General features: G+C 36.0%; 1 protein-coding gene across 2 annotated transcripts in view; it reads left to right on the top strand.

Annotated features, from left to right (window-relative positions):
- FGF12 (fibroblast growth factor 12) overlaps positions 1-12077 on the top strand; it is a 365123-nt gene that overhangs the window by 179928 nt on the left and 173118 nt on the right. For both annotated transcript variants that reach the window (XM_068545470.1, XM_068545469.1), the window contains exon 3: positions 10515-10618. In XM_068545470.1, the coding sequence (XP_068401571.1) occupies positions 10515-10618 (104 nt within the window). The remainder of the gene's footprint in view (positions 1-10514; positions 10619-12077) is intronic.

Raw genomic sequence — 12077 nt, 5'->3', positions numbered from 1 at the left:
TTTCTCTTCCTCTTCTCTTTCTTCTTTGCATCTTCTTTGGTTGTAACATTAAGTGCTTTCTGATGTGTTTTGGATTGTCACCTTTTTGTCACTGGGATAACTTATGTGGATAATAGGCAGATCAAAATTAAGTTGAATAAGAACACAGCACTTTTATTTCACTTAGCAGACAGACAAATACTGTATGATATCACTTATGTGTGGAATGTAAAAAATAAACTAGTGAATATAACAACAACAAAAAAAGAAACAGACTCACAGATATAGAGAACAAACTAGTGGTTACTAGTGGGGCGATAGAAGGGGGGAGGGGCAAGATAGGGGTAGGGGATTAAGAGGTACAAACTACTAAGTATAAAATAAATCAGCTTCAAGGAAGTATTGCACAATACAAGGAACGTAGCCAGTATTTTGTAGTAACTATAAATGGAATATAAACTTAAAAATTGTGAATCACTATGTTGTATACCTATAACTTACATAATACTATACATCAACAAAAAAATGAAAAGTAAAGAAAAGGACCTAGCTCACGGAGTTGTTCCAAAAATTAAATTTAAAAAGGACCTAGCCCACAGAGTTGTTCCAAAAAAAAAAAAAATAGCATTTCTTACGAAGTACTTTTTTCTAGTCCAATATAATTTTATGAGATGTCCAGTATCTTGGTTGTAATAGATTCCCCAAAATCTTCCCTTCCTCTTCATTTTCTCAAAAAGATGCATCACCCTACACATGCACACACACAACAGCCCTATGCATCCTATGCTCCTGCCCTCTCAAACTTTGTATCATGCAGGTTTTCTGGCTTTCCCTTTAGATTCCATATTTAAATACATTCCATATGTGGTAAATATTATCTTTGATTTTTTCTTACATGCTTAAGTATGGAAATATGATCTAGAAAAGCTATGAATAAGCAAGCTTAAAGAGAAACCACTGCTGAATCATTTATTTATTTGGCAATTATTGAATAGTAGCTTCTAAGACCAAGATGCTTCTAAGACCTCGTTGCTAGGCAATGAGGATAATAAAAGTTTCCTGTGCCATCAACTTGCCCACAGAATAGTGGGAGCCTCAGGGAGATTTACAGATGAAGGTGTATTCCTCAGGGACCATATCTGTTGAATATGTCACTGTTTTCCTAGCCTAAGCATGCCATGTGACCTATACTAAGTGCTCAGTAAATATTTATGGAAAGAATAAATCACTTTCGAATAGAGATATATTACAAGGAGTTGTATGAGAGTTCTGCTGAGGCCATGGAAACTTACTCCAAAGTTTTGGATGGCACTTTTTATTCCCTTCTTTTTTTACTTTGTACCCGCACTGCCCTCAAATTAGGGCTTTTTATATCCAGAAATAAAGCCAAATAGTCAATTTAGTTTATTTATTTATTTTTAAAAATTTATTTATTTATTTTTGGCTGTGTTGGGTTTTCATTGCTGTGCACGGGCTTTCTCTAGTTGCGGCGAGCGGAGGCTACTCGGCTACTCTTCGTTGCGGTGCGCAGGCTTCTCATTGCGGTGGCCTCTCTTGTTGTGGAACACAGGCTCTAGGCTCGTGGGCTTCAGTAGTTGTGGCATGTGGGCTCAGTAGTTGTAGCTCACAGGCTCTAGAGCGCAGCCTCAGTAGTTGTGGCACATGGGCTTAGTTGTGACGCGGCATGTGGGATCCTCCCGGACCAAGGATCGAACCAATGTCCCCTGCATTGGCAGGCAGACTCCCAACCACTGCACCACCATGGAAGTCCCTAGTTTATTTTTAAAATGACATTTTACATGTCAAAATGCCTACCATGATGCCTGAAAAAAAAAAGTAGGCATTGAAGGAGTATAATCTCTTCAGTTTTTCCTTTCTTATTAGTTACTTTTCTTTCATTCTCTTCTTCCATTTAAATTTCAACCTGAGACTGACTTAAGTTTTGTAGGTCCTAAAACTTGTACAATTTTGGGCATACCCTTTGAAAAAATAAAAAAAATATATAACAGTGAAATGAAATTTAGGTACAAAAATGAGTAGAGTGAGAAAATAAATCATAAAAGATTAAATTTTAAAGAGCTGAAACCTATCACAAAGATTATAAAACCCAGGGAAGTAATAAAATATTTTAATTAATTACTTGATGTGTACAAGTCTATACATTTCTTTCCCATTATTTTGTTTGTATAATCTTTGAACATTTTTCATATTTTATAATACATTATCTGTAGAAAAATAATTCAGTCCTTCCTGTAGCATGAGTAATCAACATTGGCCTTTTATTATTATTATTTTTTAATTTATAAAAGTTTACTTAGCTTCACAGCTCATAATCATTTCATGTACCTATTGAGGACTGTTATCAAATTTGAGAATTTTTTGTTATAGATTTCAGGAAATTTCAAATCCACCACCCAGGTCCCCCAGTGAATAACTTGCTATTCATTTTATATATTACTACAATAATGCTATGTACCCAACAATCACATAACCCCATTTGCATGTATCAGCAAGTATTTATGTCTCATGTGTCTGGGGTGGTTGGCTAAGCAACTCTACTGATCTTGTCTGGCTTACATATCTAGGGGTCAGCTATCAATCAATTAATCTAGAATGGTGTTGGATGGATTACCGAGGCCACTCTGTTGTTCTCTAGGTGTCTTACATCCTTTTCCTGGGACCTGCGGGTTAGTCTGTGCATGTTCTTCTCAATGCCGTGGCAGAGGAGAAAAGCATAAACAAGCCAACCTGAGCTCTTTTTCAAGACTCTGCTTGCATTGGCTGACATCCTATTGGCCAAAACAAGTCACATGGCTCAGCCCAGTATCAAGGGGTAGGGCAGAATATCCTTTCAGAGAATTGCAAATTTATATGGCAAAGCACAGATACAGGGAGAAGTGGAGAACTGGGTGTATCAATGCAATTCATCTACCATTTCCTTCATTACTTAAAAAAAAAAAAAAAGCAGCCTTACTGAAGTATAATTGACCTACCAAAAATACCTGAATGTTTAATGTATGCAATTTGATGAGTTTGGACATATGCATACACCCATGAAATCCCCTTTGCTTTTTTTTTTTTTTTTTAATAGGAACACTTAACATGAGATCTACTGTCTTAACAAAATTTTAAGTGGACAATATAATATTAGTAACTGTAGGTACTATGTTTTACAACAGATCTCTAGAATGTATTCTTCTTGAATAACTGAAGCTTTATACCCATTTAACAACAATTATCCATTTCTTCCTCCCTCTAGCTCCTGACAACCACCATTCTAATGTCTGCTTTCATGAGTTTGATTATTTTATTTCCTCATATAATGGGGATAATGCAGTACTTGTTTTTCTGGGACAGGCTTTTTTCACTTAGCAAAGTATCCTCCAGGTTCAGCCATGTTGTTACATATGACAGGATTTTTTTCTTTTTAAATGCTAACATTCCATTATAAGTATATACCATATTTTCTTTATCCACCCATCCATCCATGGACATTTAAGTTGTTGCCATATTTTGTCTATTGTGAATAATGCTGCAGTGAACATAAGAGGACAGATACAGTCTCGAGATCCTGATTTCAGTTCTTTGGGATATATGTCAGGAGTGGGTTTGCTAGATCATATGGTGGTTCTATATCTAATTTTTTGAGGAACCTCCATACTGTTTTCCATAATAGCTGCACCATTTTACATTCCTACCAATAGTGCACAAAGTTTCCAATTTATCTGCATCCTCATTAACATTTGTTATCTTTTTTTTTTAATAGTGGTCTTTCTAACAGGTATCAGGCGATAGCTCATTGTAGTTTTGATTTGCATTTCCCTGATGATTAGTGATGTTGAGCATTTTTCATGTACTTACTCATGATTTGTACATCATCTTTGGAGAAATGTCTATTCAAGTCTTTTGGCCCTTTTAAATTGGGTTATCTGTGGGTTTTGCTACTGAGTTGTATTTGTATATTTAGGATATTAACTCCTGATCAGATGTATGGTTTGCAGATATTCCCTCCCATTCTTTAGGTTACCTTTTCATTCTGTTGATTGTTTCCTTTGTTGTGCAGAAGCTTTAAGTTTGATGTAGTCCCACTTGTTTATTTTTGCTTGTGTTGCCTATGCTTCTGGTGTCATATCCAAGAAATCACTCCCAAGATCAATGTCAAGAAGGTTTTCCTCTATGTTTTTTTCCTACGAGTTTTACAGTTTCAGGTTTATGTTTAGATCTACAATCCATTTTGAGTTGATTTTTGAGTATGATGTAAAATAAGGGTCCAATTTCATTCTTTGGATTGTGGATATCCAGTTTTCCTAACACCATTTGTTGAATAAACTATCATTTCCCTTTATTACCTTTTTTCTTAACTTTTTCCATGTGATTCAGTGATTGAGTTTGTTACGGACCTCAACAGCACCAATTCCGTTGTTTCATTTTTAAATATGAGTCAGATTTACGTAAGATTTAGAATGAAATACTCGTTTTGGAAAGAACAAGATTGAGAAGATGCTTGAATGTCAGATTAGATGCTTGGATTCTTATTTGGCTTATAATTGTAGTCTTTATTCACCAAATGTTTACTGGGATCCTGAATCCTGAATATAAGCAGAACATGTACTACTATCCTGCTTATTCTCTCTCTTAATCTCTCTCTCTGTTTCTGTCTCTGTCTCTCTCTTTCTTCCTCCCCAGCTTTCTCTTTTTCTCCATGTTATACAAGTGTGGTTTAGGTGTGATCCTTATCTTGGAGAGTTTATAAACTAGTTGTGATTGGGAAAGAAAAAATATTTTTTAAGGAAAATTAAAAATTGTGATAAATACAGTATAAATCTAGGACTAGGGGAGCTGAGAAGTGAGAGAAAGCACTTGGTATTTGGTGTATCATTCAAGCATGGGAGGGGTTTCGGTATGAAGATACGGGGAGAGTGACATTGCAAGCAGAGGCAGTGAAGTAAGCAAAAACATAAAGTTAAAAGGTAGGAAGAAGAAGATCAAATTACTAGAGGCAGTAAATAAATATATTAGAGTGAGTAGTGCAATGGAGCAGAAATGTATGCTGTGACTATATGTACATAACCTTGAATATTGGGCTGAGATGTTTAAGTTTTTAATTTTCTTTTTATCTTACAAAGCAACTTTTTCCTAGAAATAATGTTCCTAGAAATAATGTCTTTTCATGACCCTTATAATCAATAACATTTATTGAATATAAGATATGTACATAGAACTGGGGTAGACACTGCAGAGACTTACCCTCAAGAGTCTTTAAGGACGGCGACAGATGCATAAACAAATAATTATAATACCATGTTCCAAATACCACAACAGAGATATGCCCATGAAATAAATAATTATGGAAAAAGAAACAACTGTCTCTGAAGGATATGGATAAGATTTATGGTTCAGTTAAATAGGGAAGATAGGCTTTCCAAAAGAATAATAAATCCAGTCTAGTTAAGATCAAGGGGGAAACTTAGAACATAGCAAAAAGCTCTGTGAAGCTGCTTATGGTGAATGGAATGAGTGACAGGTGATAAACTGGAAGTGTGGTTTACAGCTAGGTGCTAAAGGGCATTGAGGGTCAGAGTAAAGGCTTTGGATCTATCTTGTAGACAATGAGTATTCACTAGAGGTATCAAGCAGGGAACTGTGAGCAGGGAAGTGGCATGAGTAGATAGATGCAGGGGACTTGGAAGAATGGTGTGGCCCAGTTCCTATGAGTTAGGCCAGTGGCTTTGAGGATGGAGAGGAAGACTGGAGATTCAGGAGGAATTGTCACTGCGTAACAAAGGACTAGAGCCAGTGTGCTATGCGGAAGATAAATAATAGATAAGGGTAAGTCATTTGCCATTTTTCAAGATTTTAGGAGGCAGATGCAGACCCTCCCAAAGAGAATAGCTTTTAGCTTTTACCGCTAAAAACTCTCATTCCAAATCGTTTACTGATTTTGTTTTTAATGGACTTGCTAAATCTCCCAAAGCATACCATCTAAAAGCCATTATCACCTTACGGTTTCTATAAAACTTTCACACAGTTTTCTTGTTTTTGTCCCTGCCTAGCTTTAGTAGTTTTCTCACTTTCCTCAGATAAGAAAAGCTTTATAGTTGCTTTTTTCACCCCTGTTTTAGCTAAATGAACCAATGTTCTCAGCCTTTGTCCTGGGAAATCTTTATTTAGAAAGACTTTAGTGGAGGAAAGGGAACACTCTTGCACTGTTGGTGGGAATGTAAATTGATACAGCCACTATGGAGAACAGTATGGAGGTTCCTGAAAAAACTACAAATAGAACTACCATACGACCCAGCAATCCCAATACTGGGCATATACCCTGAGAAAACCATAGGTCAAAAAGAGTCATGTACCAAAATGTTCATTGCAGCTCTATTTACAATAGCCAGGACATGGAAGCAACCTAAATGTCCATCGACAGATGAATGGATAAAGAAGATGTGGCACATATATACAATGGAATATTACTCAGCCATAAAAAGAAATGAAATGGAGGTATTTGTAATGAGGTGGATGGAGTTAGAGTCTGTCATACAGAGTGAAGTAAGTCAGAAAGAGAAAAACAAATACAGTATGCTAACACATATATACGGAATCTAAGGGAAAAAAAAAAAAAAGGCCATGAAGAACCTAGTGGCAAGACGGGAATAAAGACACAGACCTACTAGAGAATGGACTTGAGGATATGGGGAGGGGGTGGGGTGAGATGTGACAGGGTAAGAGAGTGTCATGGACATATATACACTACCAAATGTAAAATAGATAACTAGTGGGAAGCAGCCGCATAGCACAGGGAGATCAGCTCGGTGCTTTGTGACCACCTAGAGGGGTGGGATAGGGAGGGTGGGAGGGAGGGAGACGCAAGAGGGAAGAGATATGGGGACATATGTATATGTATAACTGATTCACTTTGTTATAAAGCAGAAACTAACACACCACTGTAAAGCAATTATACTCCAATAAAGATGTTAACATAAAATAATAATAATAATAATCGTCATCACCTTAAAATTGGCATATGCACCAGGGAACTTTGTTAGTCACTTCAGTCTGACTAATTCACTAAAGAGCTTACAGCACAACTATATATCCCTCATTATAAAGACTTTAGACTAGAGATGAAAAGGAATTTTCCTGAAAGCTAATGGAAAGACCACTTTATAATAATCTATTATGAGAGAATAGAAGGTGAGGGACAACTTTGAAGGATCTAGTGAAAATTGTGACTATCATTAAAGCATTGAGACTGAAGCGAATTTTCTCTGGTTTATGAGAAAAAAAAAGGGGCAGGGAATTCAATCTGCTTTATCAATGTTCAGTTTGTCCTCTGTTGTGTGGAAATGTACTTACACGAAATTTTGACAAGTGGAATGAGATGAAAAAAATCATTTTGCAATAAAAAAAAAAAAAGAAAGACTTTATGTACAATTTTGGATTTCATTACTCTTTTTCATAAGAATCATCGTCGAACTTGATATTTTCCAATGGTTACATTTATTTACAATATATAAGTACCTAACATGTTTGCACCTTACGTGTTAACTCTGCTTTCGTCAGCAATTTCTGTCAGTTAGGATTAGGGTTGGCTCAGCGTTGCACAGACTAAAATAACAAGGACTTATTTTTCTCACATAAAAGCCAGACCTACTTAATTGGAAGCTAGACTGGTGCCATTGCTCCACAAAGTCCTCAGGGAAGACCCAACTCTTTCCAGCTCACCTGCCATCACTCGCTCAGGGGGAAGCCCTTGTTTTCATGCCCTGAGATCATCCAGCCAACCTCAACCTCATCCCCCTCCAAACAGCAGTAAGGCAAAGGGTAGGGAAGAGGGCAAAGGCCAGTTGTCTTTAAGGAAAGGGTCTTCAAGAGTACAGAGACCTTTCTGCCTACATTTCATTGGCCAGTACTGAGTCCATAGCCACAGTTAGCCGCAGGATATGCACAGAGATGTAGCTAAATTGTCTATTACTTTTTGAGAAGGTGAGAATGACTATTAGAGGAAATTAAACTTAAAAGGGAAGGAGGAGGAAATAGGATATTTGGGGCAGGTAACCACATTAGTGAGCCAGAAAACCTTTGGTCAGTTGCACTTCCACTTGGGTTACCTCTCTGAATCTGTTTACCCTTCTAAAAATTAGGATAATCATTCTGTCCTAAATTCTTCATAGTGTTTGTGGTTGAGGGTCAAATACGATGATGAATTTATCAACACTGAAAATTGTGTTGCACGAATATAAAGTATTATTTTAAAAGTATAAAGCAATCTTCTGAATCAATAGATATTAGTCAGGTGATATGTCAGTTTACATCAGACCCTTTGGTAACCTTATTTGACAAGCAGAAGAATCATATATTAATGACAAATAACTCATATAGAGAGAACACATCTCTGTTTATGAAACACTTTCAAGAACATGATAATGCATTTGATTCTTCTGTCAACTCTGTGCAGTAAGGATTATTATGCCCATTTTACAGACAGGAAAACTAAAGCAGAGAGGTTAAATGAGTGGCTCAAAGGCATGTAGCTTCTGAGTGGTGAGTTTAGAAACTACTTGTCTACAAATGTCTCCCACTTTTTTGTAATCTGTGTTGCTGCTTTAATCTTTACATATGCCACACTTCTTGTTGCCCATTTGGTAAAGTCTAGATCTCTAAGACTAGAGTGACAAACTCTCAGTTATTTATCCCTGCTTTGTCTACATGGTGTTCTTTCCCATTCCTCCCCAACATGAATCAAATCCTTCAATCTGCCAGTCCCTTCCTATACACATACACTACCCTGCAGAACCACTTACTTCCTGCCCTACTATAATGTTTATGATCTTCGCCTACTCAACTTCTGTCCCTTCTTTAAGTGTCAACTTGGGTCTAATCTTCTGTGTGAGACATTTCTTGAACACTTCAGAACACAGATCTTCCATTTCCCTGAACTTCTGTAACGTAGAGACTATATATAGAATGCATATATTACATTTATTTATAGATATACATTATACACTGTATCAGATTATTCCATATGTCTTAGCTCTCTCTGACAGTGGTAAGAATATTGGAGGAACAAAAACTAGTACAGATTCAACTTAAAGCAGCTATTAATTCTTAAGTGTCTGCTAAGATCTACTCTCAACTTTCATGACAGATGAGGGAAAAGGTTCAAAGAGGTAAAGAGATGGGTCTGATGTCAGATATCTAGGAATTGAATCCTGCTATACTAAACTTGTGGTCTTAGGCTTGATCCTTTACAACTACCAGTTGAACATGTGACTAAAAGCCAAATACTGTGTGGGTGTGTTTAGCTTACTATCCCACGTTGAGAGAAGCCCAGAAAAATAGCATTCCTGATTAATGGTAATCCCTGGGTTAATTTATCTATATATATCTTATATTCAAAACTGAGAAGATGACCAGAACGATGGGAATTTTATCAGTGGAAAAGATAGATAAGAACTTCTAACTAAGTCAGGATGTTAAAGTGAGCTACAGGGCTATTCTCTTATGCACGCAGTCATAAATATTTAGTTCGTATTCATGTTGCCATCTATACAGCCTAGTTATATGATTGCCTTCCTCCTTTACGTAATATAAATTCTTTCGGGATGAGGACCATGTTTTATGCTTATGCTCATTTTGTAATATTAATGTTAACTAAAACAGTGCCATATAGGAATATATAATTCATAGAAATACATTTTTGACAGAAAAATGGATTATCTTCTTATTTATCTTCTTTCTGGTATTTGAGTACTTTCTCCAAGTAGACAAGTAGACTGTTGAATATTTTCAGTGATGGACAACCCCAATATTTAAAGACTACAAGCATGTTTTCATTTTATCTTAGGATATTGAATTAAATTTATGAAGTTGATTTTTAATGGTTTGTGCATAATTATGCATATATATATATATTTCCCAAGATATAAAATCTGTCTGTTAGAGCTTAAGCTATCTAGCAACCATTGATACATCTATTTATCTATATTTACATGTAAAAATTGAAATATGAAGAGAAATGTTCTCCTGCCACTAGCATAGTTAAGGATGAGCCAGTGGTTTTTGTGTTCATCTTGCGTGTTTAAGACAGTGTTCAGGACCACAAGGAAAAGAAACTCTGGCATGTGTTATGAAGATCATATTTTATTATTACTTATGATTCCAAATATGTTTTCTTCTGTTGAGAATTTTTTGGTTCAAATTATTTGTTTGTTAGAAAAAATCATCTTATACTGTTGGAGTATGTGTTCATTTCACAGAGCAGAGATCCTGGACTCTCAGGTCCATGTGGGGCCCTTGGAGTCCTTCTAATCTAATCCCTTTATTGCAGATGAGTTTATGTGATTTACCTGAAGTCACATAGTAATTAGTCACGGTGCAGAGACAAGAAGCCAGTTCTCCTCACTCTTAGAACTCCTCTCTCTCTCCTAATTTCAATTCATAGGTTTTAATCTTCAAAAAGAGTCATTTTAAGAAGCAAGGTGATTTATTCAAAAGTTCACTGATCCTTTCCTCTCTCTTCCTTTTTTCCCCTCTAGCCCTCTTCAATCTAATCCCTGTGGGCCTGCGTGTGGTGGCCATCCAAGGGGTGAAGGCTAGCCTCTATGTGGCCATGAATGGTGAAGGCTATCTCTACAGCTCAGTAAGTACCTTGTTGTGTGTGCGTGTGTGTATGTGTGTGTGTGTGCACGCACATAAACTGGCATGGAGAGTAATGAAGTAACCGTTATTTTAGGGAAGAAAATTACAAGTTGAAGTCAATGTATATTTTCTGACCCAGTATATCAGGATTATTATGAAGATTTTATAATTTACAATGTTAAAGATCACGCTCTGTTGAGAAGGAGCTAGCAACTCTCCATGTGATACGAATTCTCTTTTTCTGTCTTTCACTTCTAGAGGATAATCTTTTGAATTTTACCTTTCTGTTTAATTCAAGAGGTAAAACATTTTTTCCTTGCTCCTGTTACCTCTCCTTCAAGCACAGAGGATGGTTTAGGAAGCCAAATTCTTGAATTTGTCTGGGAGTCTTCTCTGGCTTGTTGTGGAGAAAAAAACTTTCAGAATAGACTGTGTTTTTGTTTGTATTTAATAAAACTGTGTAGTACCTAATTTGTCAGATTCCTGGGATAACTGGTCACTTTAAAGACATGTGAATTGATGGAATGAGCTTTGGATTAGGGGCTGGGATATTTGAGTTTTATTTGCATTTCAACTACAATATTCCTTTGGGAAAGTGGCCTCCTCTCTTTGACTTAATTTCCAAACCTTTAAAATGAGGGTGTTGGACCCCATGTTGTCTAACATCTCTTTTGAATCTAAAACTAACAAAATTAGGTGGCATCAGTGGCTACATTATGAGCCCTGACATATTTTAAAGTAGTTAATGGTCCCACTCTCAAGATAATAATTTATGCATTGAGAGGACACAGCTGCACTGAATCTTCTGTATGTATATAATTCCTGCTCTGCCCTAAGGGAATTGCCTATTTGTAGTTCATGAAGAAATATTCTTGAAAATCATGGTTACAGATTTCCACCCTTGCTTTCTATGATCTCACTAAATAAGACAAGGTTATTCAGGAAATTCACTTATGCCCACTAGATTCTCAATTAATTATTGAATAGCTTTTATTAAACTTTTTCCACAATCAATTAAATGAATCTCTGGTACCCTATGCTTGCTTACTAGTAGTACAGCTGTCATTCATATTAGAATTCTTAAAGTTGCCATTTTACTCTTGAACATATTCACATCTGAGTATGCATTTATATATCAGATGTGTACATCCACATTTTTTCAATGGTCTACTCAAAATAATACTTTAAGATAGATACATTTTTGGTCAAAACAATGGGCTTTCATTTTTAATGTGTCATAATTCTAACATTTCTTAATGTCCAGTTATTGTGAATCTATATTTTAAATGTGAGAATTAAAATAAGAAAAGGACAGTTAACAGATGTTGTTTTGAATAATTCCAGTTGGTTAAACTTTTTTTAAAAAAGTTTTGAATGCAATACAAACTAAAATATTTAGGTGATCTTAGGATAGTATTGATTTAAGAATTTAATCAGTCATCAAGTAAACAGCTAAAGGT

The sequence above is a fragment of the Eschrichtius robustus genome, chromosome 6 (assembly GCF_028021215.1).
Source record: "Eschrichtius robustus isolate mEscRob2 chromosome 6, mEscRob2.pri, whole genome shotgun sequence".
NCBI classification, from domain to species: domain Eukaryota; kingdom Metazoa; phylum Chordata; class Mammalia; order Artiodactyla; family Eschrichtiidae; genus Eschrichtius; species Eschrichtius robustus.
The sequence above is the reverse complement of the archived record's forward strand: the minus strand, read 5'-3'. Positions and strand labels throughout refer to the sequence as shown.